Source organism: Parambassis ranga, chromosome 2, assembly GCF_900634625.1.
Source record: "Parambassis ranga chromosome 2, fParRan2.1, whole genome shotgun sequence".
Classification (NCBI taxonomy): Eukaryota; Metazoa; Chordata; class Actinopteri; family Ambassidae; genus Parambassis; species Parambassis ranga.
In genome coordinates, this window is record NC_041023.1 from 4,404,148 (window position 1) to 4,431,691 (window position 27,544).

Consider the following 27,544-nt stretch of genomic DNA (forward strand, 5'->3'; position numbering starts at 1 on the left):
CGCCCCCTACTCACCCACTGGGTTCTCATTTTGGCAGAGGGAGTGACGGCACTTGTGAAACCCTAGCTGTCTGTTTCATCACGGGGACTCAGTGGCTCTCCAGTCATTTACAGAGCCCCGCTCGCTTCTTTGACCTCATGGAAACGTCTCATGGTGCTGGGGGGGCTAACTGGGGCAAAAGGAGGGGGATGCCGCTCCACAGCTATGTGTAGCTGAAACATGTGCTGCAGTAAACACTTCCACCAGTCTGCAGTTAATAAATAGCTCTGCTGCTGATTGACTCGTGGACTCTTCTACGTCAGCAGGGTGCTGGGCGTCGAGGTTTTTCCAGCCAGGTCTGGTGCTGGTTAGTGGACACCTTGGTAACAGGCCGCTGCAGACCGGATGGATCCAGAACCACAACTAAAAGAAGAAATAGCAGATAATGAGAAACAACGGCGACAGCCTGCACTGATAACGCAGACACGGCGAAGCAAAGAGAAAGACCTCTTTGATATCAACAAAGCGGCCTGTCAGCACTGATGCAAAGTGGCACAGCAGACTTTGAACTGATTGAACGCTGGAGCTGATTTTAGGTCTCATGGGACAATTAAGTCTATAATCAGTGGAGACCACAACAAAGGCCAATTCAAATCTCAAGACCCACAGGACACATTAGAAACCAGCCCAGGAACTCCAGAACAAAGACAGCAGTGGACACACATACACAAGGGCAAATGAAAAGTACCACTAAGTAAATGTAGCGTGTAGCCAGGCCTGAGAAATCATCCAACAACCAACCTGTGAGACAATAAGCAGGATGAGGGATGCGGCCTCAGCTAGCTGCAGGAAGTAGGCCTCCTGCTGGTGGCTGCAGGAAGAGCTGCACACACTGTGAGGCCGAGCAGAAGCACAAGGCAAAGGGTGCGTGCTAGGCTAAACCCAATCACTAGCTCCACTGTCCATTCTGTTTTTCAATGTTTGCTTCCTGGAAGTTGAACTACAGCTGATGGAAGGTGTAGTCCAGATTTGTAGCCTAGAGGCTGCTGCATCTTTGTTTGGTTCTGGATGCCACCTCTGAGCCTGACCTTTGACCTAGCTTTCTTAACTGCTGATCTTCTCACTGGTGGAGTAGTGCATGAACTCTGCAGTCACACATCTATTGAACCATCACAACAGCGCCCCCTTTCTTCATAACAGTACTGCAATTTTTCAACAAACTTTACACAGATTTCTTTATAACTGTAGCAGATCTTGAGTCCTAGTCCTTCCCGGTGCAGCATATTTATGGTGCGATCTTTGTGGCCAACGAGTGACACCATCACATTGTTGATTTAATCAGACTGTAGATCATCTTGTGTCCAGGAAACTGTTTAATCCATGTTTAACCCCTCCATGTCTGGGAGCGTCACCAGGCTGCTTTTCCCAGAGCTTCAGCCGGGTATGAGTCTGTGAGGGGCGATGGCTCGTGGGTGGATGGGGCGGGGGCGGTCTCCCTGTCACAAACCCACACATTTTTTGTCGTTTGCTCTCTCCCACATGCGTCTGCTGCCAAACTTTTGCGAGCGCCGTGCCCGGTATGACGCGGTTTGGACGCTGCGAGGTGGAAAAGACCTCGGCTCACTTTTCTTTCCACAGTTCTAACCCTCAAAATCCAGCGCCTGGCTTTATTTGGGCCTGAACAAAAACACGATGGAACATTGGACGGTGCTGTAAGTTATTCATAAAGTGAGAAACAACTGGGCCTGAGCGCAGGCCTTCCCACTGCTGAATCACCTGTTTGTTTTGGAAAAATGATCTGGAAGCAGACCGAACTTTTTTTACTGTACTTCTTTGTGCGCCTCGTCCCACACCCCTCTCACCATGTGTGCGGCTATTTTATGAAGTGTTTCTTGATGTAGAATAATAAAACATTTTTAAAAATACGTCTCTGTGACCCAAGTGAAGTCCAGACTGTGACCGGAAACGTGTCTTCAGAGGACATGAAGTAATCTGGCTCCACAGAAGTGAGATCAAACCGTGATGAAGAATGAAATCATCATCCTAAACAGGAATCCAAGAATAATTCTGTTTGTCAGTGCTGAATAATAATAATAATAATACATCAAACTTAGATAGCGCTTTTCTAGAGGCTACAGATGTAGTCACAGCTCCCCAGGGGAAGACTGACGGAGACATGGCTGCCTCTCCTACCACTGCTGATTCATTCATGCACATTCATGCACCAGTGAGGGCACTGGAGGCAATGTGGGTAAAGTGCCTTGCCCAAGGACACACAACAATGACTAGGGCAGAGCTGGGATCGAACCGCCAACCTTCCGATTATTGGACTACCACTGAGCCACTGCTGCCCGCAGATTTGAAGATTTGAAAAATCAAACCACGCACTGATGCAGATGTTGGTGTTGATCAGGTCTAAGGTTATTGTTATTAGTTATTGAGCAATGAGGGAGTTGATCAGTTTCGTTTAAAGGTCTTCGGGGGGGGCTAAGTATTTTGGTGGAGGAGTGGTGACCCCCCCCCACAACACCACAGCCCATCGCTCTTTCTGACTTTACAGTCAGACTTCCTGTCTCCCATCAATGCTCTCCTTTTTCTGTGCCGCTGTGACGGAATCCCCAGCTCTGTTTCCTGTTTTGAAGGCCTGTTGCCTGGTTACTGGCGAGGGAGGAGTTTTTCAGAGCCGAGGGAGTGTTTTTTTTTATTTTATTTTTTTAAACGGACCCAGAGCCGGCATGAAGCTCAGACACAGCACGGAGCAGCACACAGCCTGTTACTGTCCTTCAGCTGCTGGTCACGGCTGCACAGATGCACACAGTCGTGTACATTAGTACAGAATGGAGCTTGTGTAGCTGCAGATTGCTGCAGGCTGGTTAGTTTGTTGCTGTGGTACACACCAAGGTGGGCTTCAGGAAGTTTGCACTTCTGGTCTGCAAACATCCGAAGAAGCATTTTTAGTGATTGTTAAACATAAAGTTTGAATGTTTTCTCACTCAGGTTAGAAAATGTAAACAAACATGGCGACAGTAAACAATGAAGCTGCTAACACACGAGGAACGTTTCCAAAAGTGTGAAATAAAGATGGACGTTCACACAAAGGGTTAAAGTTCAGATGACTAAAACAGAGTTTGGTAAATAAACTTTAAGCTGAAGCATTAAGAGCACCAACAGAGGCTGAAATCAGTTGAAGTGTAATTTCTGAAAACATTTTTTCTACAGTTAAAAGCCTCAGACACGTTGAATCCTCAGCTACAAGACAAAACTGAAAATGCTTAAAGATGAAGAGCAGACAAAAGAGAAACTGCCTGCTGAAGAAAAAGTGAAAGCAGCTGAAGTGTTTAAAGAAATGAAACACCAAATGAAACCGAAGTGCCAGGGACGCTTTAAACAAAACAGTTCTGGTGGTTCTAAAGCAGCTGAAGCATGTGGGGCTTTGACGGGTTAAAGCAGTGAGGTGTGATGTTCTGAAAGGAGTTGAAGCACTCAGGCTGTTAAGTGAAGTGGTGAGAGGGGTTGTGATGTCATTTGAGGTGTAAAAGATACAGTCAGATGAATCTGAACTGTCACCTGACATTATTAGCTACAGTTAAGCCGAAAAACTGAAAGCAGCTGAAGTGTTAAGGTCATTTGAATGTAAGCTAAAAAATGAAAATAGTCCAGATTTAAAGTGTTTATGCTGTTCTTTAATCTGTATGTAAAGATTCAACTTTAGTGTGAGTGTGAGCCTTTTACTTACTGAAAGCACTTGAAGTGAAAACTGTTTAAATGTCAGCCTGGGAGATTAAAGATGCACTGAGAGTAGCTGAACTCAAAGTGTAAGAGGTCCGTTCAGTGCGAGAACTGTAAGCAGTTGAAGTGTCAAATGTTGTCAAACCTTTTCTTCAATTGCTGAAAGCAGTTGAAGTGTTGAGACACCAAGAGGAGAAACAAACAAAATGTTGACGTCAGTCTAAGTGTCTGCGCTGCACCTAACATGAAGGTAACTGAAGTGTGGACGGAGATTTTTGCTTAATGATGCATGACTTTATTTTCTGCCATCCGAGGCATCACAAAGGCCGACCAGACGTGAAGTAAAGTTGTATTTTTAATGTATGGATAAGCAATTACAAGTTGGGAATACTCTCCGGTTGTTCCTCCTGGAATGAAGAGCAGCCTCGTCTTCTTCCAGACATTTGAATCCCCCTGTCGAGTCCGTCAGGGAATATCATTAACAGTAACTTTATCTGTGCTGGTTGCTGGTTCTTAATTCAAACAGGGTGCTGTGGAATTTTATAACGAGCCCGGTCGGAGAGGCTTCGCCTACAGAAGCCACTTAGCCGCTTAGTAACAAGATAGTATAATGGCTTAATGGCAGCTCTCCCCCTCCAGCGTGTGATACAAAAAAAGCAGCAAAAAATGTAAAAACATATATTTATATATACACTAAGTTAAAAAAAAGGTTTTTTGCATCTGAAGTTTCTGCTGTGCGAGTGTTTGTATCTCACTAAGCGGGTCGGATGAAACGAGTTTAGTCAAGTGTTTCAGAAAAAAGGCCTTTTTTATGACACAACCAGATGGATGATGATGATGATGATGATGACGACTACGTCGCTCTGAATGCTTTATAGTGAGAGAGGTGATTGATAAATTCATGGCCTGAGGTAGGCGGAGACATGCATTGGCGACATTCAATCATGGCGATCTGTGTTCAGGTGCTAGTTTTGCAGACTCTGGTTCCAAGATGGCGTCTTTTTCCAACATGGCAGCACCCGTAGGCGGAACCACATTCTGTACATACAGTTTTCATGCATGTTTAGTCCGACCCTTTGATTGATTAAGCAGAAAGTTTGACATCAATAACTTTGATTACATGGCCTTATGAGCCATGAGGATGATCCTTCTGTAGCAGACTCAATTAAACCATGGCAGAGAGAGCCTGGTAGGTTGACCCCAATCCTGGGGGGCCGGTTACTGGAGCCCACTCACACGATCTAGGACATGATCTAATAACACAACAGGTGAGGGAGCGGTCAGCCTGAAGGGTCTAGAGACCAAAGAATAATCCAAACACTCAATCAGTAAAGTCTGATCAAGGTGAAGGTCTCTGGTCTACACTGATCTGAGTCCATCGTCCCACAGCGTCCAGCTTCAGTCACCATCAGACGTCTTTCCTCAAGATCCATAAATGAAGAAGAATCAATCCTCTATCCAGTGGAAGTGCGTCCTCCATGGTTGTGTTGTCAGTATGTGGATTCATGTTCTTTAAACCCGTTGTCCTGAGCTCGAAGCACTTCAGAGTTTCCTGTGTGACACATTAAAGCCGCTCAGCACTCAGCCTCTTCATGCTGCTCTGTACACAGAGCACTTCTGCTCAGCTTCTCTCCATCTCTGCAGCTCTTCACAGACTTTGTGCTGCAAATTTAGAAAATACGATGTATTTTCAACCTCATAGAAATGTTTGTGTCGTTCCACACACACACACACAGAAACAAACTCAGCATTATAAGATCTGTTCCTCTTATTGAACACAAACTCTCTCGTCTGTCAGCACAACAGATCGTTCGTCACATCAACATGAAAGCTGCTCGTGCAGCACATTAAAAACTGTTCCCGCTTTGGAACACAGCACACCACAGTAATCTTCCACCGACGCACAAGTTAAACACAACCTGTGTCTGCGCGGTTTCAGAGTGAAAAGCAGCAGATGAAAGAGAAACGTTTCTTCACATGTTGAAGCCATCGGACCATCACATTCATCACTGGGTCGCCCTCCATCCACAAACTGCTTCCTGCTCCGTGGGGAGAAATTGATAACACATTGTCTGTTTGTTCAATGGCTGCTTTAAATTACACTGTAAAACATATTTTTTTTTCCAAGCACACAGGCTGTAATTACTTCATGTTCGGGCTTGTTTACTGATACTGTACATACAGTGAGGCTTCACTGAATCTGATATAAATCCAGCTAAACTTGGAGATGTTGACAAAGGGGCTTCAAATATTTAGATTTTGTTACTGATGCATAATAAGGCCTGGAGACTGAGACATCAGGGTGTCCTCAGAGCAACAAGAAAATAAACTTCAAACCTCACACCAAGCTAGCAAAATAAATAAAATATATATCCATAAAATTATGAGTGTTAGATCTGTCCCTTCATCTTTGGATCATTAGAACCTAAAAAAAACCCACTGTATACCATCAATTAAACCATCTCTGGCTCCCTCTAGTGGCCACAGGTTAAACTTCACAAAGAATGGAGCGCCCATTTTTCTCTTCTTACCTTTCAAAATAAAGGATAAAATACAAATTAACACAACATTTTTGACATGAATCTATTGTTTTTTTATTATTCATTAATCAATAACAATTTTATAAACAACAAACAGATGTTAGAAATCCAAGTGTGGGACATAGAAAACAAGTTCACAACAAAAGAAAAGGTTTTACAACACAGACCTGAAGAGAAGACACAGGGAGCAACGTCTTTGTAAGAAAAACCCTTAAATGCAATTTGCATTAAAGTTCTGCAAAAAAACAAATAAAAACAAACATGACAACCTGACTAATAAACATAGCTAAACTACTTCCTGTTTCCTCCACTGTACATTTAATCTTCCTGCATGCTGAACACAAACAGGACAGAATGATAAAACTCATTCCTCCTTAAGCTGAATGTCAACGACAGGCTGAGGTCACACAGAAGCACAAAGGAGTCATACTGTCAATGAAGGCCAAAGAGTGTATCCAGCCAGCAGTGTGTGTGTGTGAGTGTGTGTGTGTGTGTGTTGATGACAGCAGCGAACAAAACATCCGATGCAGCTTCAATACATTGATGAGGCACAAAGCGAGCTGCCACGTCCTGACAGGAGGACAGACAGCCACCGACAGACATCATGTAGAATTACACAGGACAGTCAAGGCCGGGACATGAACCGTGAGCAGTGCTGGTTCTGGACCGTAAAATGATGCACAGACGATCGTCCGGTCAGTCCCAGGAAGGACTCCTTAAACAGCATTTTTCTATTGAATGTCATGGTGAATATTTTTTTTTTGGTTAATGCACAAGAATGATGACAGAGTGAGGTCTACAGCAGCCTCCTCCACTCACAGGTGGAGCTGTGGTGGTGCTGTAACGTCCCTCTTCTTTAGCCCCGTCACACAGCCACGTCAGTGTGGGTGTTACACTAAAGGACTCTTCCTCTCAACATTAAAGCGCCATTTCAGTCTAAAAAGAGCTTTTTCTTGTCCACAAATGTCAAACACTCAGAGCACGCTTTCACGCTTTCGTTTAACCCTTTCACACAGGCTGATTCTACTGTTACCAAACCTCTCTGGAGTGTTTTTCTCATGATGCCCCCCCTGCTCTACCGTCAGCCTTCCTCCTTTATAATACCACAGCCTTCATTTCTGCTCTTAAAGCCACTGATTCTGTGCTGGTACCACCTCACATGCCGGCTCAGAGGTGCAAACAATACACCACAGAATTGTCATACTGATTCATAGGGGGCGCTCCTGAGGAAGCCCAGCATGAACAGGCTGTACCCTCAGGTCTGACACCACCATATCGGCCAAAAGAATCATAACTGATAACACGCAGCTGTGCCTTTCATACAGAGAGTCCAGCTGCATCAGTCCAACAATGAACAGGTTGTGGCACCTTTTCACGCAGGATTTGTGCTAAAAAAAAGTCTCTGATCGGACCGCCTCTTTATCTTTGCCCGCTCAGGGCGTCTCAGTGCTTTAAACATGCACGTCTCCTTTGCATAATCAAAGATGTGCTTCCAATATGTACAGTAGTACATGTACATCATTTTCCAGGTCGCCTTTTTTAAACCGCTGTTCATTCAGTAGTTATTATGTCTGCTCAGAGGTTTCTACTCCCTCCACACAGCTCTGATTCGCCCTTACACACAGAACAGCGAGGCGCTTTAAAGGTGCCGTCAGCGTACAGCAGTAGCAAAGCTGTGTGTATTTACATTAAATCCCTTTGCAGCAACTCATCACTGTTCACAGAGCTGCCTGCCAGCAACTTATTAACACCTTTAATATAAAATAACACTTAAAAAAATCCTGAACACGACATATAAAAAATCTGAAGGTAATGCATCTGAACGGTATAAAATGACACTTGAAGCTGATTAAAACAAAAGAAGGCAGGTCGCCCGGCTCCGTCAGACGGAGGCGTCAGGCCCTCTCAGTGCACTCACTCCATCCTTTTACAGTCTTTTTATTTATTATGTGCTCTGACTTTTTCAAGTAATCCCAAGTCTCAGTGACAAAAAAAAGAACAATCCATCCTCTCAGTTTGTGATTGTTCCAGTGGTTCTGCAGAGGTCAGCTGTTCATCTTCAGTAAAAAAAAAAAGTGCTGTAAAGAGAAAGAACTACAAACCAGAAGTAACCCCGGTTTGGCTCATGAGGAGAGTTTGGAGTAGCTCGGCGGTGAAAACTTGCGTTTCAGGTATTTGATTATGTAGAGAGGAAGACAGCTGACCAGCGTGATGGCAGACACCTTCCACAGGAAGGGCCAGGTCGTGATGAAGGACAGGTCTGCGAGGAAGAAACATGTCAGAGGGCTGCCATGGCTGCACAGGATTATGGGTAATGTAGGAATGCAACAGGTGACTGGAAGCAACATGAGCGAGGAGTTAAATCATCATGGCATGGTTTGTGATTTTTAAAAAATTTTTTCTAAATGAAATGTGAAATGAGTCATAAATAAAAAGATGGCGGCACAAGAAGAACGGCGAGGGATGAAGGGAAGGAGGTGATGCCACAGGCTGCGAACCTACCAAGGAAAGCTCCAAAGGACACCCTGCCTATGCCTGCCGGCAACACACAGAAGCAAAAAAAGTGCAGCAGAAACAGTGAGTGCAGCGAAGTGACAAACACAAAAGGACACAGAAGAAGAAGAAGAGGAAGAGGAAATAAAAGCACAGAGCTCAACTACAGCGCGACACATACGGCGCCAAGAGTGTTACATCAAAGTGAACAGAAAGCAGGTGCAGCGTGGCTCTAACATCAGCCTCATCTTGTTTAGGTGTTAAAATCAAAAAAGTAGAATTCAATTTTAGTTTTTCAGTGTTGAGCAGAAGCAAATAATCACAACCAAATCCATCAATGTACTTCTGAATTAAAATTATGTCCCAAAATAATTACAAAGAAAGTTGTACCTACCGAAGTACTCGTTGAGGAAGGCGAGCGAGGCGAGGTAGCAGCCCAGGCTGAAGAACTCAGCCACCACCATGAGCCAGTGCCACGTCCGAATCGTCAGCGCCACCATCAGCAGCTCCGTTAGGATGAGCGCCGTGAAGGAGATGGCGACCACGTGCACGAACTCCGACTCAAAAAGGACCAGCGCGCCATACATAAGGATGCCACCTGGTGGCGCCAAAGAAAACAATATCGACCGGATGACAAACCAACAAAAAAACAAGGCGGGTTTATCTGCATCACATCAAGTAACACTAAACACATCATCATCATTATGGTGGACTTTTGTTCCTTAATATGCAGACTGGTCCATCACAAGGACCTTTAAATTAAAGTTTGGCCCAGGCCAGGAAAAAGAGCACTGAGGTTTAAAGAGTCTGGAGATAAGGATAAAATGAAGTGTTCCAGTTTGACTCACTCAAAGAATCCAGACACTCACTCATCTTCAGGCGCCTACTGTATCCTGATAGTCTGTAGTTTTTATCATAACGCTACACAAATTGCGTTTAATAGCCTATAACTGATCACATAATTGCTTTTTTCATACAGTCTTCATACAGCTGCATTCCAGCGGCTCAAACTCTGTAATAAATTACTGAATATCTTCCTCCTGCGCTGTGTTGTCCTCTCATATATGTTTCTTTTTTGTGTTCCACAGTCCGGGTATTGGCCTTTAATTAAAAAACCTCGAGCTGTCAGGAAGTCACGCTCGAGCAGGAACATAGATCTTTCTCACACGCTGCATGGCTTAGCGATTACAGAAATATCGATTTACTGGACGGACAAAAGCCGGCGTGTAGAGGCGGATGGCGGGTGGAAACCTTAGATACTGAGAAACAGACTGTCTGAGGGTCTGGAGGGGGCCCGGGGACCCTGGAATTAGACACAGCGCACATGATGAAATGTTGGATGAAGAGCGGCTTTGACAGTCTGCACCTACCGGGCCGTTCGTGTGAATGATGACCAACTCACCTTGATAGACACTGATCAAAACCCAAATAAGGAACGTCTTGAAGGACAGTGAACGCCCCTGAAAGAATGAAACGACATCTGTGAGTGCAGCAGAGGCACAAAAAAGTTAAGGGTAAAGGGATATACATGAAAAAAACAAACCTTGGTGAGGTCTTTGTAGAGCTCCGGGTAGAGCAGAGCCATCTCCGGCTTGACATCTTGGTCCAGAACCAGAGAGAAGACGGGAAACATGGTGTAGATGGTAGCATACCTGCACAGAGAAATGAGTTTAAACAGAGGAGGAGGCACAGAGGATTTATATTCCTGCTTCCAAACGATGCTGTATAAGAGGGAACTACTGTATTTTCTGGACTATAAGTTGCACTTTTTTTCATCCTTTGGCTGGGTATGCGACATATATATATATATGATAAAACCTTGTGTCCTGATGTCCCACTGCAGATATAATGGTAGCTGTTCTGTCCCTCTCCTGACGGTTCTCTTCCACCTCCAGCTTGTCCACACTTTGCATTCTGGTCGATATGTCGCTAATTCCAGACAGCTATAGGCGCACAGTAGTCTGCCTTTTACTCATTTACAGGATGTTTATAGGAGTTTCTGTGCGGTGAAGCTAATCATTTCTCCACGTGAGGACTTGTTGAAATGCGTGTCACTCTCACTCTCAATGTCCTGCAGCCGCACCACTTAAGTTAAGAGGAATTCAAGAGGCAGCGTTACGCTAAAAACATTACGCTGGCCCACTGGTGCGACATATCTATGGTTTTAACTTCTTCATTATGCATTTTTTTGGCTGGTGCGACTTATTCTCCGGTGCAACCTATAGTCCAGAAAATACGGTAGTTGTTTTTACTGATTACATACGTACCCAACCATGAGGAAACCCTGGTACAATGGCACGGAGGCAAAGTAGAAAATGGAGGAGAAGACGGCCTGAGGATGAAAAAAGTGTGAACAGCCGTCTTTAGTTTTTAAACACACACATTAGAGAACACAAGCTTTGTCTAAAGGTGCTTCAGTTATCATCGTACCTGCATGGTGGAGATGATCATGCCTCTGTGCATGACGAACTGACCGAGCGCTGCTGAGCGCTTGTAGCTGTTCCTGCCGTGTACCATGAGCAGGCGTCCGATGTGCTTAAACTGAGTGATGGAGAAGTCTGCGGCCAGCGACGCCTGCTTCCCTTCCTGTTCAAAAAAAAAACAACATGCTGTGTTACTGCTGGGGTGAAAAACATGCACCTAAAACCATTAAAACACTCCTAAAAAGAAAACACTGAAAACAATGGAGACACTTTGTTCCACTTACTGAGGAGCTTCTAATTTTCGTTCCTATTTCAGAAGCACTGTGATGAGATTACATTTCAGAGATTTCAGTTTAATTTAATTTTTGTTTGAGTTTTCTCTTTTTCAAGCTATGATGGTGCTGCTTCCGTCGAGGTGCTGGACTTCATGTTGCAGTAAAAACTGAGCCCACAGTGAGTGCATGTGACGGGAGTGCAGGTTTGTCTGAGGGTTAATGAACAGTCACTGTTTATATTTTTACCTTTCCTTCTATCCCGATACCACAGTCTGCAGCCTGTATCATGCTGACATCATTTCCTCCGTCACCTGTCACAAAATACAAACAAAATTGTGTTATAAACTGAGACCAGTGATCCTCTCAGTGAGCTTTGGCTGCCATCTTGTGGACACATGTAGCAATAGATCAGTTTAATCTCATGTTAATCTGAGACACATAATCTGTGTTGTAAAGTTAGTCCAGTAGATGCACTGAAGCCGTATCGTCTGCTCACCTATGGCACAGGTTCTGTTGGCCGTGTGCTGCTGGAGGAGTGTGACGATCTGGGCTTTCTGAGTCGGGGAGCAGCGGCAGCAGACCACGGCTGGACACTGACAGGCCAGCTCTACAAACTCATGCTCGTAATACCTCAAACACACCTGCAGACACAAGGGACACAAAGCACAGGTTACTGCAAAAGATTAAAAACATTTTTTGATTAGTTTTTCTCTCCAGAGCTTCAGCTTTGGCTGATGAGTGCTTCTCCTGTTTGGCTGCATCCTCAGCATCATCTGCTGTGCAGTGAAGACGTGTCGCTGTGTGCTGTAGTACCTCTAAGGAGTCTCCAGAGATGACTAGAGCACAGTCATGTTTCCTTCTGAAGGCATTGAGCTCCAGATGGGCCTCTCCACGGCTTGAGACCTGCTCAAGAGCCACACAACACAATTAGCCACAAGAACATTTCGGCTTTCCGTTACCCTCCTCTAAAGAGGCATACCGGTTTGAAGACATGGATGTCTTGGCTTCTGGAAACCAAATGGGAGCTTTTGGCGATGCATGTCGCTGTCTCAAGTTTGTCCCCGGTTAACATCCAGATCTGAGAAGAAAACAAGACAAAGACGGTGTTAGAATAAAACCTTATGGACATGGACAGTCAGTTATCTGCTCAGCACTAACTTTGATGCCTGCGTTTCTGAGCAGCTCCAGTGTGGGCCTGACATCTGCCTGCAGCTGGTCTTCCACACCGGTCAGACACAGAAGCTCCATCTCCCTCTCCAGGCTCTCCACCACTGCTGCGACCTTCAAGGCTCGGTCATGGATGCTCAGCTTCGCCTGGTTGTAGCGATTCTGCACGAAGAGAGAAAGATGTAAAGAAGGGCTTCAGAAGAGTCACAATCAATCATTTATTCTCAGTGTGCCATTCAACTGAATATTTCTGCATGAAAACAGCTGTTAAAAATAATATCTGAATTTAAATATACATAGACTCTACACACATTTTGGGATTTATCATTTATCTAATATAATTTAATAGGTTTCAGTCAATACAGGTTGAAATAAAAAACTGAAATCCTAACAAAAACACAGATTAGTGCTCCATCCACACCTCAAAGTCCTGATACTGCTCCTCAGACAGAGACTTCTTGGCCACCACCAGAGTCCTCAGGCCCTCCCTGGCCATGTTCCCACACTGACAGGCAGCAGAGAGGGTGATCATGTTAGCAAACATATCTGAAGTTGTCATTGGAAGCTTTTAATATACATGTTTGTGTTATGAATTTAATTCAAACACAGGGCGGATTGTCTCAGAGCAGCTGCTGTATAAGCACAGCATGTACAGCGCTGTCAATAACAACATATTGTTACCAACACCAAAAGAAATCAATACTGAATAACACAGCCTCTGGTGACACTCAGAGGACACAGTAAAACAAACGGATGGATGGCGGTTTATTTTTGATATGAAACACCAATAGGGCGAATGCGTCCTGTTGATTGGTTATTGACAGGCAGAGTAACTGCGGCGGGATATTACAGCCAACAGGACATCATTAGCACCATTGTTCAAGAATATGACATACTGTAATTACTTCAACTTTATCTAGGTCACTAATTAAATCAAAAGCTGCCCCCGGTGCTAAATGACTCAATAATGCCAATATAATTATGAACATATGCGAACAAGACCTTCGACCACCGGACTGGGCGCAGCAGCCCTGTGGATCTCGTGATGAAATGTCCTGATTAATGGAGGGGAATTGAACTTAAAACGGCCGCTATGAGCAAACCATCTCATATTTATGTTGTTTAGGTTCACAGATTATACATTGGTCACAGGTTTTTAGTGGAAATGGCTCATTACACACACACACACACACACTCTCTACAGGTGAAGAACACAGTGGCAGAAACACAAGTCAGGAGATCTGAATCTGAGTACTGTCAGGCTCATGTATACATGGAGGTGAATAAATAGGATTTTAGGTTAAAGCCACATCCTAAATTTGAAAGATAAGACACAAAAGAAGACATTAATGTGCATATAAACACACTCTATGTTAGCGATAGCTATAGCATAGTATAGTAGAGGTTTGAATCTGTTGTCTTTTGTGACATTTGTACCCTGAAAATGTCCAGAGTTCGTCCAATAAAAAGAAACTAAACAAGTGTTTAATCGATTATTATCTATTATTAGGTAAAAGCTATGTAAGTATGTACAGTTCATGTGCAATTACTCTCACTGCCAGAAGGGGGAGACAACCTTTTTGCACTGTAGCTTTAAAAATGACTTTGTCTGTGATGAGAACTGCAGTCAACTAAATGCTGGTGGCTGCATCGAAAACAGCTTGAGTTTTACCTCTTCTTCCAACCAGTCGTTATACTGGACGATGCTCGCCATGGCGACATCAGCACCCTTCATGTAGAAAGTGATGTCTCCTGTGGACTCCTCCTACGTCAAATTTAACATGAAGTTATTATATATATATATATATATATATATATATATATTACTGTGAACAGGTTTTAGGTAAATAAACTTAAATTAAAGCTGCATATCTTTGCAATATAATGCACGGTGATAACAGAGACAGATTAATATGACTTGGACCACACAGACAGCAGCATCAATACTATATTGTTTTACACACCCGGACTATGATGCCCATCCTTTTGCTCTCTGAGGTGAAGGGGAAGATCTGCAGGATGTGGAAGGAGAGGATCTGTCCTGAGGGAGTCTTCAGCTGCAGAGAGGTCAGATCTCTGTTCACCAGGGTCAGGCCGACGCTCTCCGTCCACCGCACCAGCGCCACCTGAGGAACACACACACAAAACAGCAGGGATTAGTGTGAACGTGTAGAAATTTGAACACATTTTTACACTGAATTTATATAAAGACAGTAAAAGACTTGACAAATTAAGCTAAAATTCCAATTTTATGGTGATTATTCTTTACTGAAATGAACTAATTAGACAATAAAATGATGGCTGAAGACTTTAAGCTGGTCAAAACGTCATTTTGGACAAGGACAAGAGAGTTACGGCCTCTCCGCGGCTGCTCGGCTCTTCTCATTCAGCTCCAGATAAGTGTTGTTCTGTTTCTCTTTCCTCTTTCTCTCCTCAGCAGGAACTGCAGCCCCCGAGTGAGTGTTCAGCTGCACACGACTCAACTCTCAATGGCTTCATTTTCAATTTGCTCACTCAAAGGTTGTTATTATACTCTGACCTGCAAATTGGAACTTCCTGTTAATACCCCATCATTTCTCCCGCTCCCCCTTTGAGCTCTGTAAAAAAGGGCTGCCTATATTTACTTAACACACATCTGTGTGTCATTATCCTGGTGCGCACGTGTGTGTGTGTGTGTGCGCGCGCACATGAATTCCCACACATTGCATGTGCTGATCCTAAAACATAGCACTTAAAATCAGACTTTGATAGAAGCTACACATGATTTAGACAGAAAGGACTATTTCAACACCCAGACGAATCATTTCAACAGTGTAATTTACTTTGTTTGTGTATATTGTGTAAATTAAAACGGCCACAAAAGGGCCTTTAACAGTTAATGTAGCATCAGTGGGAATAAAAAGCATTGGACACAAGATGAATAAATCAAATCTAAACAATGCAAACTGTATACTCTATAAATCATTTTATTTCATCATTTTATTTTAAATTTCCTGTTTTTTTTGTGTGTATTTATCAGATACACTAGGGCTGCAACAAATCGAATAATTTATAATCAAATACTCGCCAATTATTTTTGCGATTATTCGAATAATCGGATCACATGTAAATGTCATAGTTTTCCCATAAATATGGCTGCAGCTGAAAACTATTTCCATAGCGGCCGCCTACTTTGGACTGCTGCTTTGTCACTGCTTCAATCCGCGACCCAACGGCTCACCTGGGTTTCAAACCCAGGGCCTCTTGGACCCAAAACACTCACTACCGAGTCATCGAATACTACATTTGTTGTCGATGCATTTTCCCTCGAATATTACTCAAGCACTCGAATAATCGTTGCAGCCCTAAGATACAATTAAGACTTTTTGTTCAATTTAAAACCTTCAGCTCAGTATTATTTGTAGACTTTGTTCAAGTGTTGCTCACTAAGGTAGTAATACACTTTATCTCCCACATTATGCAAGTATAATGGCTTTTATTTGATACTACAGATTATTTTCTGCTCTGTTTTAACGTCTTCTAACGACCATAAAAACCAATGTACATGTATTGTGTAACTTAATGTGTTTGTGTGTTATTATGTGTGATATTTTTGCACAAAGCACCCATCATTCCAAATAAAAATCTAATTAAAACACATGACACAGTTTGAGCAAACATTTCAGTAATTTAACTGTAGCCCTGTTTTCTGGAACCATGAGAGCTGAAACCACATCTCCCACACCCGAGCAGCATCCACATGCTGCGTGTCAAGCACACATGAAATTAGGCTCCTGAAACTTTTTTCCACTGTTTAACTGTTCCCGTAGTGGAAGTGACAGAGGAAATAGTTTCTTTAATATAATTCCTACATTACTGTACGCTTATTGAGACTGTCAGTCCAATTGTAAATGACAGAGCACCCACTTCCCTGATCATGGCAGCCATTAAGGACTGCAGCCAGATTATTATGGAGGTCAGAGGTCACATGGGGGAGCTGTGTGTAGAGCCCGGCTGACCGGCAGGTCAGGTGACCCGTGTTCTGACCTCAGTAGCTGGTGTATTTCATCTTCTTAATGACGGCTCATTACATCAGAGAGGCTGAGAGCAGAGAGCCAAACAAACTGCGGTACAGTGGCCAAGATCTGATGCTGCAGTCAGTGATGAGAGGGGAGGGGAAGTAAAAAAGGAGCAGAGTCAGAACAAAGCAGGAGAAGGAGGAGAGCTCCACCAACAACAATCACAGACCTCCACCTCTCACCGTCTCTGAGAGAAAATTAAATATTGATCAATCCAAGCAGTGTGAGGCAGTGGAGAGAGAGGAGATAGAGCACGGTGAGATAAATAAATATATACATCAACTCATGGGGGCGGACGGATCGGCAAAAGTGAGATTTATCTTCCACCGGTTTCGTTTCATCCTTATTTTGATTGTTGGACTTGGCACAGAAAGTATGTAAGTCTGACAAAGGCTTCACATGTCAGCAGTGACAAACATGCCAATGGCATCAAAGGGGGTGTGCACACAGGAAGATTAACTCTCCTTCACTATACATTAAACCGTCAAACCCTGACAGCCGCCCCAGTATTTAATTCTCCCCGTCATTCTCCTAAGCTTTCTCTACAGATATATACTGTAGTATAATTGGAGTTATATGTGTTATTGTGTGTGGTGGAGCCCTCAGTCATAAAAGCTCCAACTCTTAGGTTACATGGAGGAAGAGATGCCTTTGGGGGTCGTGCTGCATTCTTCCTTCAGCTGGGGCAGTAAATTCTCAGAAAGCAAATACAGACAATTAAATGGCTTAACCTCTACAAGGAGTTCATGACCTCTGACTTCCTGCCCATGAAATGACTATTATGACTAACCAGGGTTATTTAGGACCGCTAATAACCGTTAAGTGAGAGAGGAAACTGTGGAGGGGGTCAGAGAAGGTTCGATCCCGATTATTCCCACAAGAAGAGGGCAGGAAAAGGGACTCAGAAGGCACTCTATGATCAGGAAAGTCTAAGAAACTGATCCACGTTTTCTGTATTTGTACAGTACCTCGTCTGGGCTGGAGGCCTGGTAGGTGCGGTTGTCATCACTGAAGTCCTGGTCAGCCTCTGCAGATTCCGTCTCTCCGTTCACACCGACGTGAGACTCGTAGACGGGCGTGACGTTGTGGCACAGGGCGATGGCCTTCACCGCCTCGTGGATGCGACTGCTGACGCTCTTACGCACTTTCGGGCCAGACGTCTGGGTCTTGCGGGACGGCGTGGCGCCGCTGGTTCCGCCACCGGATGGCTGGGAAGGCACCTGAAACAGACACGGTGTTTGTTGGACTGTTGTGCTGTGATATTGTCAAGTGCAGCGCACATATGATTAAAGGAGGAGGAAAAACAAACACATTTTCACCATTTTCTGCTCCTTCTTCATTTTAAACTGACAGAACTGAGATAATACATATAATTGACGCCAAACGAAACACTCTGCTACACTTCAACTGAAATATAAACACAGCACAGGCATCTGAACACACATAAAAACAGGATGTGGTGTCACGAGATGATTCAGTATCAGGGACTCCCATTTATTTCCTAAGTGTAGTATGCCTGCACACAGCAGATCTGATCCCACGCTTCACTCTGACACTCCTTTTCATGCTAAACGACACAGGGAGGGGAGAAGTGGTACATCACAGTCTTTATCACGTTATATCTGCTCTGAGGGCCTTTTATGGTTTGTGCTGTTTTGACGTGTGCCATCAATTTAAGTGTGTGTTGGCTAGTGAGGAGTGCTAGCTGCATTTGACAGGAACGCTGCGCTCTACTGAAGTAGTAGACGTTAGCTTAGTGTTAACCTGCAGGGAGAGAGGGACTCTCTCTTATCTCAAAACAAGCAGCTGACATTAGATTCTTTATATCTCAGTGACAGTATCTGAAAACACTACAGTACAGAAATACAAAGGCCCAGCGCTAAAAGGACTAGTCATTTTTCATTAGCTGAGATTACACATAGGGGTGTAGTGGCAGATGGTTTCAGCCTGGACCAGCTGTTTGGAGCTGGCTGAGAGCGAACAATATCATTCTGTCAAGACTGCAGCCAGATCTGAGCCACCCAGCGAGGAAAAACACTTGCTTACAGTATGAGGAGTCTCTGAGGGACGCCGTGTGATGAATGAACAATATGAGATTCTTTCCTGGAAAAACGGATCCTTAGCCTAATATAAAAATTGATTAAACTGATCCAGAGGAGGGGGGGGGGGGGGGGCAGGCAACACAGAGTGAAATATGGTTCATATCTGGATTTAAAAGCATCTGCTCCAGGATTAACATTAAAACATTTTCATAATGGAAGAGAAAAGGGGGATGACTGTATAATAATTAAATGTAATTTTCTTATTCCCATTTTACACTAAAATAATTGTGATTTCTGATCGCCGGCAGTTTGCCTTTTTGTTTTTGCTTCTTGCGTCCAACATCGTGAATGTGCTGCCAGAAAATCAACAGTAAGAGTGCGACACTCACCTGTGCGTACGACTGTACTATGTGGCTTTGTATCTCATCCATGGTGTCCGTGCCGTAGGACACTGTGCCCAAGTGCAGCCGCTTAAAAATCATTTCATTCTGTGTCAGCGTACCTGCAGCACAGAAGAGAGAGTTAATAAAAAAAACATACAAGTAATAAACACCAGAGGACTACATCTTAAAAGGTGTGCTTTTCTTGGTTACACCTGTGCTGCAGTTCATTAAATATGGGACATTTTAACAACCTGAAAAACACAAAACGTGAGAAACGCTGGCAGATTTAGTGTTTTCTTTGTTTTTGTGTGCCATAAATAAACCAAGTTTAATCACAGCAAACCGACAACATGGCCTTTTCTTTTCTGAAAATACAAAACTTTAAAATATGAATAAAAACGTCAGCTATTCCAGAATCTTCTGAACACTGTGCGTTTTGTGCTCAGAGGTCTTACAATGCATCATGGGACCTGCAGGATGGTGCGACTGCCTTCTCATTGACCTAATCTCATTACCGATATGGACTGCATGTCCTCTCTAACTAACACACAAGACACAACACTGCATACAAAAACACTGAGTGTTCAGACATGAAAAAAAACAACGGGGGCAGTTGTCCTTGTTTAATGGATGTCTGTTGCCAAAACGTGTGCAGATAGAGCGTAAAGCTGATTAGAGAGCATCTAACTTCCAAAAACATTACAGCCACGGGGGTTAACCACTTCTAATGGATTGATTGTTTGTTCTTCTTTCCATGTACTTTAACTACCAACCTGGATAAATAGGCTCTAAAGCTAATCTATTCCTACCTAGATCGGCGCAGTGAGACAAAGAAGCATATTAGGAGCACTGCAGGAGTTTATCACTGCGACACACCGTCCAGCATTAGTAAAGAGCAGCAATCTGTTATTAGGGAATCAAACCGTGATGGTGAAGAGTTGGACGCTTAAATAGCTGCTGGAGGTTCTCTTAGCCTTAAAATGCCAATTATGACCAAGTGCATTGATCTTAGACTGTCAATTCGTTCAGCTTTTTATTTGATTTATTTAATACACCGTGACATACAAATAGAGACGTGTTCAGCTACTTTAATAGCTTTATACTGCAAGTAGCAGTTATCATGTCAGTATGTGATGTTTTTTTATAAAGTTTGTGATGCAAATGTGTGCATAAAACACACACTCTGGACTATTATTACACCTAAAATGGGCCCCTAACCTCCAAAAAGGACACTGATTGATCCAAACCATTCAGTTACAAGCCCACAGCCTGAAGTCTTGAAAAGTTTGTGATCTCATGATACCTCAACTGCCTCAAAAAATTTTAAATAGGAGAAAAATGCAGCAATTACATCATCATGTGTGTTAAAATTCAGATTTTTCCCTACAAGAGGAGAACAACAGGTTACATAAAAGCTTAAATGAAAAAAGGCCTCCTGGAAACATCCTACCTGTCTTGTCTGTGAGCAGATAGACGAGTCGGCCCAGTTCTTCAGGGATGGTGCTGGTTCTCACGACAGTGCCGGGAATGTTCTCATCTTTCATGATCATCCAGCCGTACGCCGACTTCCCCATGTCCAGGTTAACACGTAAGCTACACATCACAGAAAAAAACAGCTGTAATCCACCACCAGGAAGACTTCATTGAGAACATTCTATCTTATTGAGGATCACAGAAGTACCTGATGGGGATGATGTAGGAGAAAAGCACCACGAATCGGAACAGGTTGCGGAACCAGGGACCCACAAATCCTTGCAGTGCTACCATGACAACAGAGAGCACCACCTGTGCCAGGAACAAGGCTTTGGTGAGGCGGTTCAGCTCCAAGTCCAGCAGGCCAACCTTTGGGGTACAAAAGGTCAGAGGTCAAAAAATGTTTCTGCTTAAAAGTAAACTCTATATTTTCATAATAGAAATAGAAATAGAAATTAGACAATTGATACATTTAAAGTGAGAAAGAATGAACATCTTTTTCCTTTTCTTACAACTTATGCACCAGCAAAGCCTCTTTGTAACTTCCCCATCTGCTCCCAGACCCTCACAATATGCTACACAGCAGCAAACACAAAGCCAGTGAAAGAGATTCCTAGCTCCAGGCCTTTATCATGCAAACTGTGTGTATGGAATAAATAAGTTTATTAGTGGCTCAATTTTGTGGTAAACTGCATTATTGTGATGCTGAAGGATTGTCCTTCAATGCAACAGAAGGTCACAAGGCCTCAAAAATAGAGAAAGTTCCCATATTGAGATTGAGAGAGACAAAAAAAAGGGGGGGGGTCAGAATTGTCTTTTATTTTTCGAGTGTATCTCCCAGCCAATGGAGCATGTGGGAAAAAGATGTCAAATAAAGAAGCGCCCTTCCCCTTTCTGGCAGTGCTCACAGCGAAGCCCTGTACACAGAGGGCTTTCATCTGACGCACCACGCTTACAAAAACAGCAGAACATAACATCTCTCCTCCCTCAAATAAAGGAACTGCTCTGAAAAGGAGGGGAGGAGGAGGTGAGGCGGGGGTGAGCACGTATAAAAAGCAGCAGAATTCCTCCACTGCCTGAACCCTCCCACCACCACCACAACCCCATTCCCCTGAGGACTGGGAGAGCTGGGAGACCAGTGTGACTGATTTATCAGTCGCTGTTAAACTCTCAGTAGCAGCAGAGTGTGGAAAAAAAAAAAGAAGGGGGGACGGGTATGAGGAGGGAGCAGGGCGGGTATCTCCCCACTGCAGCGCCTCGCTACATGGTTCATGGTTGAGCTATTGAGAAAAATAGTGGGTTTGGGTGGATTAAAATGAAGAAAAATTAAGACAGAGCAGAACACAGTGCATGCCTGAAAAGCAAAGGATCCCCTTCTGCCTGAACAATGGCTAGTCTACATTTTCCAAGCCTTGCCGGGGATCAGATGAAGTCATTATTCATTCAGTCAAGGGTGGAAGAAGGACTCAATTACCTCAACCTAAAGATGCTATCAATGAATAAAAGTGCATATTTTACTCCATTCATCTCCGAGCCGTTAAAACTGAAAGGAATGATTCGATCTGCCTGTGTGGCATGTTTGTGTGTGAAATCTGATGAAGAATTGCAGCCCCGGGACATGAATATTAATCGAATTAAAACTAAACAGAATCAGAACTTTAGTGTGTGTGTGTCTATTGTTGAAGAAAGTCAAGAGAATAAGATAAAATTGATCTAAGTAACGAACCAGTAGCTCCGTCTGAGAGACATGTGGCGAGAGCAGAGTATACAGACTTGGATATACACTTCAAACAAGCAGCCTCTCGTCAAATGACATTGTTGTGTCTCTTTACTCAGACGGCGGTCTGTCTGTCTAACAATACCGCGCACTGAAGAGTGAATCTATGTCTGAGTCCTGTCAGATTGATCAAGTGCAGGCATTGTCCTGGCCGGTGTCACAACAGATTATATGAGGCCAAAACGTTCCTGCGACTTTAGCCGCACTGTATCGACTTTCTCCCCCAATCTCCAGTCTCCATATTGGCACTTCTGACATCATCTCCTTGAAATATTGAATTCCTCTCAGCTGTCGAGCTTACACAAAACACTGCCGCTCCGTTCGACCGGCCACATCAGCGTTCTTAATAAAAGACACTGGTGTCAAAACGGTGCTGCGCCAGGAAGGGCTTGTGTTTATGCCACGAAGAGCTTTACAAGTGCAGACAGCTGTAGGTGACAACTTTGAGTGTTAAAGTCACTGTGTGGTACATTCACCTTTGACATCCTGCTGAGCATCTATCCTGACCATCTGCCTCTAAATTCTTATATTTAGCATCAAATTTTCATTAATCTCTTAAAGCCGCAGACAAAAAAACTCAATGGGGATTCTGCAGGATTAACTTTCTGCTGAAAATGTCACTTAAATCCTCAGTTAGTTAATTTCCCTTTTGGTTAATTAGCAGCTGGCACTGACCTTTTGCATTGACAGGTCCAACTTTATCTGGAAAGTCAAGGTTAAAAAACCACCTTGCCACCGTGATTGATTAGTGATCAGAGGTGAAAGGAAGAGAGATGGCATGAAGAGGGTTTTGGGACAGATGTTTGTGTGAGGCAGCAGCTTTTTTAGAACATGATGTTGGCTTCACCTCACGTTTAACGCTATTGTTAGGAACTACAAACCTACTACAACCCAAATCCTGGTTACCCCTTTCACCACTATAATTATAACAGTTTGCCTTCTCTCTCATTTTTTAAATGATTCTGTCAGAAAATGATTGTTGTATTAATTATTTTATTATTATTTTAATTTATTTTACCCGTTTACCTTCTTGACAGATGAAGATAACTTTCAAAAGCTAGAACATATTTGTTATTATGTTATAAATGCTCAGAACAGTGTGTAATAACAAGCAATGTGGTCATTACCGTAATGAATGTAATAGTGATCGAAACAGCTGTTTTTCACCAGTTGAGATTTTTTCAATAGTGCGAACATAACCAGAGATACGGTAGTTTGAACAGCGCATGTCAATTTCTGTCGCCGACAACAGCTCCGTTTTAGGAGGGTTTAATATAAAAATGGGCAAGTGAGCAGAAGGCTTGACCGAGTGCTCTAAATGACCACTCTAGTCACTCATTTGTGGCCACACCATTAATTATGCATAATTTTAAGGCTTAAAAATGATTAAAATGGTTGAATAATATTAAAACTCTACACCCCATACAGTTGTCAAGAGAAGGAGAAGGCTGTAAACATGATTATTTCTGCTGTAAAGCTGCACATTTTAACATGAAGATTGAAGCCACCCTCAAGTGGCCAATTGAGGAACTGCAGTTCCGTGTTGACTTCATGTCTTAGATGTTTTTTTTTTTTAATTTTTCTCTCTATTATTCAAGACTCCAAAGTGAAATAGTGAGAAAATTATTTGTCACATGAGTTCATCAGCGAATAAATGCCTCTTAATCAAATGTAGAAAACTTTCTTTCCTGCAAAAAAAAAGAAAAACAGGTATTCACCTTGTTCTTGGCATAGGACGTGTTCAGTACGCTTCTGGTCTCTTTGCCCGTGTAGATCACCACCCCTATCACCGTGCCTGCCAAAGATAGACACAAGGAAAGTAATGCTGCTCATTAACTGAACCTCACCCCCACCATCGCACACATACAACACACACACACTCATCTTGGTCAAGTAAGATGAACTGCATGAGCAGAAACACAATAAGGCTGAGCTGAGGCAGTTTTGTCTCATTGCCACTCAAGCTAACAGACAGGAGGTTAATATGCTTAGACTCTCAGGGCCTTCAGCCACCCAATGGAAGCTCATAAAAGCTGATCAATACACTGCCATCTTTATTTGCCAATTCATTACCGTGGCCTTATTACAAAGGATTAATGAGTCATTAATATTAAATGAGCCTAATGGCAGAGCAAAGACCTTAATAAACCTAAATGTACGTCCTGATATCCCCAAACTATAAAAATGGCAAGAAAGTTAGAAACCATTTAAAAACAAAAGAAGGAAAGAGAAGAGAGAACGAGAAAAGAGACCCGCAGTCACGGGACGGGAGGAAAAAGGTGATGAATTGCTCGGGTTGACTTCCAGCTCCACAAATATTGAGCAGTGTGACAAATGGTGTGTGTGGCTCAGCATGCAGAGGGGCTTCAATTTGAATACGTGAGCAACTAATTCTCTTGTCACAGCTGGACCGGGGCCCATCAGCACAGAGGGAACACACAGCAATCCGGGCCAGTTCAAGAGCCTGGAACACCACTGGAGAGGCTGTGAAGTGTCTGTCCAGAACAAGCCTGGGAGGGACAATGACATTCCCAAGCAGAGATGATGTAAGTCACTGCGAGAATGTGTGTGTGTGTGTGTTTGTGAGAGAGAGTGTATGTGTGTTTGTTCGTCTGGTCAAGGTCAGGCCAGAGGGGAGAGCAACACCGCAAATCAATGGTGTGGCCATCAGTGAGAGCGTCACAAACACTCTCGACTGACACAACCGTTTCTGTGGGGAATCGCTTGGTTGGAGGGCTGCAGGATTACCTCAACTGTGGCTTTTCTGAAAGTTCTCCAAACAAGCACCAACAAACGCACTCCTCAAGGTTTTAACACCACAAACCCGACTCATTCAGCAACTAGCGACACAGCTTCAGACTGTGAGGCAGGATTTAAAAAACCAAACAAACAGATTAAATAAAATACACTTACCGGATGCAACAACTGTGCTGGCCCAAAGGGTGTTTTCAATGCTCAGACTCTCGTTGATTTGCGGGTCTGTGTCTTCCTAAAGGAGAAGAAAGGTAACAAATCATTTTCAACCTGTAAAACACTCTGTGTATATTTAGTTAAAGTGTTTGTTGTGTTTTTTTTTTTGGGAAACTTTTTTGTGCTAAAAAAGAGAGTCACAAGTTTGTAAGAAATATCTGCTGAGAATTTATTTCTGCAATTAGCCAACTTTTAATTAGTATTGGTCAGTGTGGCCCTGCAGCAGACAACCAGGATCACACAAAGACATATTTCACTTTAAGAGACCATTGATACACTCTCTTCAAAGAAAAAGGTAAACCTGGCACTAAAAATACTTATTTTTATATAAAATCTTATTTTGAGATTTAGATTTAGCAATTAACCTTATTTAAAAAAAATATGCAACATGTTCTAACAGAATGTCTATAAATGGAAATTTTATTAACAAAAGAAAATCACAGAAGCATTGGACAGACTGAGTGGAGATGATGTTTGGACGATTAAAAATGAAGATGAATTTAACTCCCATTGTTAATTCTTCTCTTTTGTAGCTGGTGATTTTTTACAGACCTCAACAGAGGTTGTATGTGTGCACTTTGGTGGCTATTTTACAAAAAACTCTATACATCACAGTAGAACTGTTAAGTGAAAGGTTTTAAATAGACAAAACTGATCGCACAGCCTGACCAGGATGATCAGACTCTGCTGTGCTCTTCATCAATAGCTCCGCCAGATTTGCCACGGTGATAGAGGCTCCTTTTAAAAAAAACAGTATAGAGTATACTTAGATTTTAGCGATAAATTAGCCCCCAGAGAGCCTCCTGTTTCACTCCCCCCCCCCTCCCCGTTTTACCCGCCTCTCTTAAATAAAGACAAACACAGAAAAAGGCTCGAGTCAGGAGTGCAGAGTCAAGGCTCCAGTTTCGGCTCATATTGCCTGCCTGATATGATAATTATGATACCTAAGCACCCACATCCTGTCAATCCACTCAAACATGGGATGAGGTGCATGAAAAATGAATGGCAGGTTGCAGAATGCTTGACCGCTCTGACATTGGCATCACACTCCGGTGTTCATAACTGCAGAGGGTCTCAATAAAGACCACAGAAACAAAGCCACCATATCCGTCTCGGGGGGAGGGGGAGGAGGGGGGGGGGACCCTCATAAATAGGTAAGTTCATTTGCTGCGGATCTGTGGGAACCCATTTTTTTTCCCATCCTGCTCAGACTAAAAGCACACGCTCTGCAAAGGAAGGCCGCGGAGGATGAATGAGCGCAGGAAGTGCTCGCTCACTAAGCCTGGTGTGTGGCCAAGAGTGAAGACGGACCACAAAGCTCCCCTTTGTACTGGAGCTCTCCTCTCTGTGGGGGCTGCGCTAATCTGCTATTAATAAAAAAAAAAAAAAGAAAGGAAAAAAAATCACTGAGCAACAAGCAAGACAGGATGGATAGAACCTGCCTGTGATGTAAGAGGCATGCCTGCTGGAGATAACAACGGGCCCAGATGGACACACAAGAACTCATTGTTGTGACTTGTCAACACATTGTAGTGATACACATCTTCTGTGTCAATCCACTTTCTATAGAAAAATCTGCATTTGTTTGAGATTTGTGTGCAACAGGTTGTAAATATGTCAGCGAGCTACTGTACCCTCGTGAAATTCCCCTCGAAACTGTGGATGTCCAGCTGGGGCTTCTGGGCGTAGACGTAGGCTCGGATGGAGAAGAGGTCCTGAGACAAGGAGACAATACAATCATGGACTCTGCGTATTCAAAATTTAATACACAAGATAAAGTTCTTTTATAAAAACCTGCTTCAAACTTCAGATAATCCTTGCTGTGAACACTCCCTGCCTAATCTGAGACACTCATGAAAGGAGGATGAAGCAGCCAAAACTGCAGTTCCTCAAGTGGCCACTTGGTGGTAGCTCCAAAATGTGTCAAACACAAGACCTACATGTTGGAACCCCCAATTTGGAATAAACAGGAGTTGAGCAGACTCCACGATGATGCCAGCTACAGCCTCTCAATTGTGTCACCATAATAAACCTGACAGGAGAGGCTGCAGCCAATGCTCCATCCAGCATCCAGCACCAACCTCCATCCTCCCAAAGTGGAACAAAATTGATTGTAAATATTAAATTATTCAAGCGGGCGCGCAGCCTCTGCAGCGGCCACTTGTGCTCAGATAGTGTTCTCCTGGTGAGAACATGGTCAGAGCGGTTAAAGAGAAGCTGGGAAGATTATTTTAC

General features: G+C 43.4%; 1 protein-coding gene across 3 annotated transcripts in view; it reads right to left on the reverse strand.

Moving 5' to 3' along the window:
• Positions 1-6,283: 6,283 nt before the first annotated feature.
• Positions 6,284-27,544, reverse strand: part of atp9b (ATPase phospholipid transporting 9B) — a 31,950-nt gene continuing 10,689 nt past the window's right edge. Inside the window, exons 9-29 of one of the 3 annotated variants that reach the window (XM_028431510.1) lie at positions 26,944-27,024; positions 25,253-25,328; positions 24,058-24,134; positions 20,771-20,931; positions 20,540-20,682; positions 19,096-19,208; positions 17,633-17,884; positions 14,571-14,732; positions 14,279-14,371; positions 13,028-13,111; positions 12,598-12,768; positions 12,419-12,517; positions 12,253-12,342; positions 11,936-12,080; positions 11,686-11,750; positions 11,172-11,327; positions 11,009-11,073; positions 10,285-10,393; positions 10,144-10,201; positions 9,136-9,339; positions 6,284-8,508 (exon numbers count right to left, since the gene is read on the reverse strand). In XM_028431510.1, coding sequence (XP_028287311.1) covers positions 8,372-8,508; positions 9,136-9,339; positions 10,144-10,201; positions 10,285-10,393; positions 11,009-11,073; positions 11,172-11,327; positions 11,686-11,750; positions 11,936-12,080; positions 12,253-12,342; positions 12,419-12,517; positions 12,598-12,768; positions 13,028-13,111; positions 14,279-14,371; positions 14,571-14,732; positions 17,633-17,884; positions 19,096-19,208; positions 20,540-20,682; positions 20,771-20,931; positions 24,058-24,134; positions 25,253-25,328; positions 26,944-27,024 — 2,541 coding nt within the window. In that variant the 3' untranslated portion in view covers positions 6,284-8,371. Of the gene's footprint in view, positions 8,509-9,135; positions 10,045-10,143; positions 10,202-10,284; positions 10,394-11,008; positions 11,074-11,171; positions 11,328-11,685; positions 11,751-11,935; positions 12,081-12,252; positions 12,343-12,418; positions 12,518-12,597; positions 12,769-13,027; positions 13,112-14,278; positions 14,372-14,570; positions 14,733-17,632; positions 17,885-19,095; positions 19,209-20,539; positions 20,683-20,770; positions 20,932-24,057; positions 24,135-25,252; positions 25,329-26,943; positions 27,025-27,544 lie in introns of those variants that run through there. The other 2 variants (XM_028431517.1, XM_028431525.1) reach the window with 2 other exon arrangements.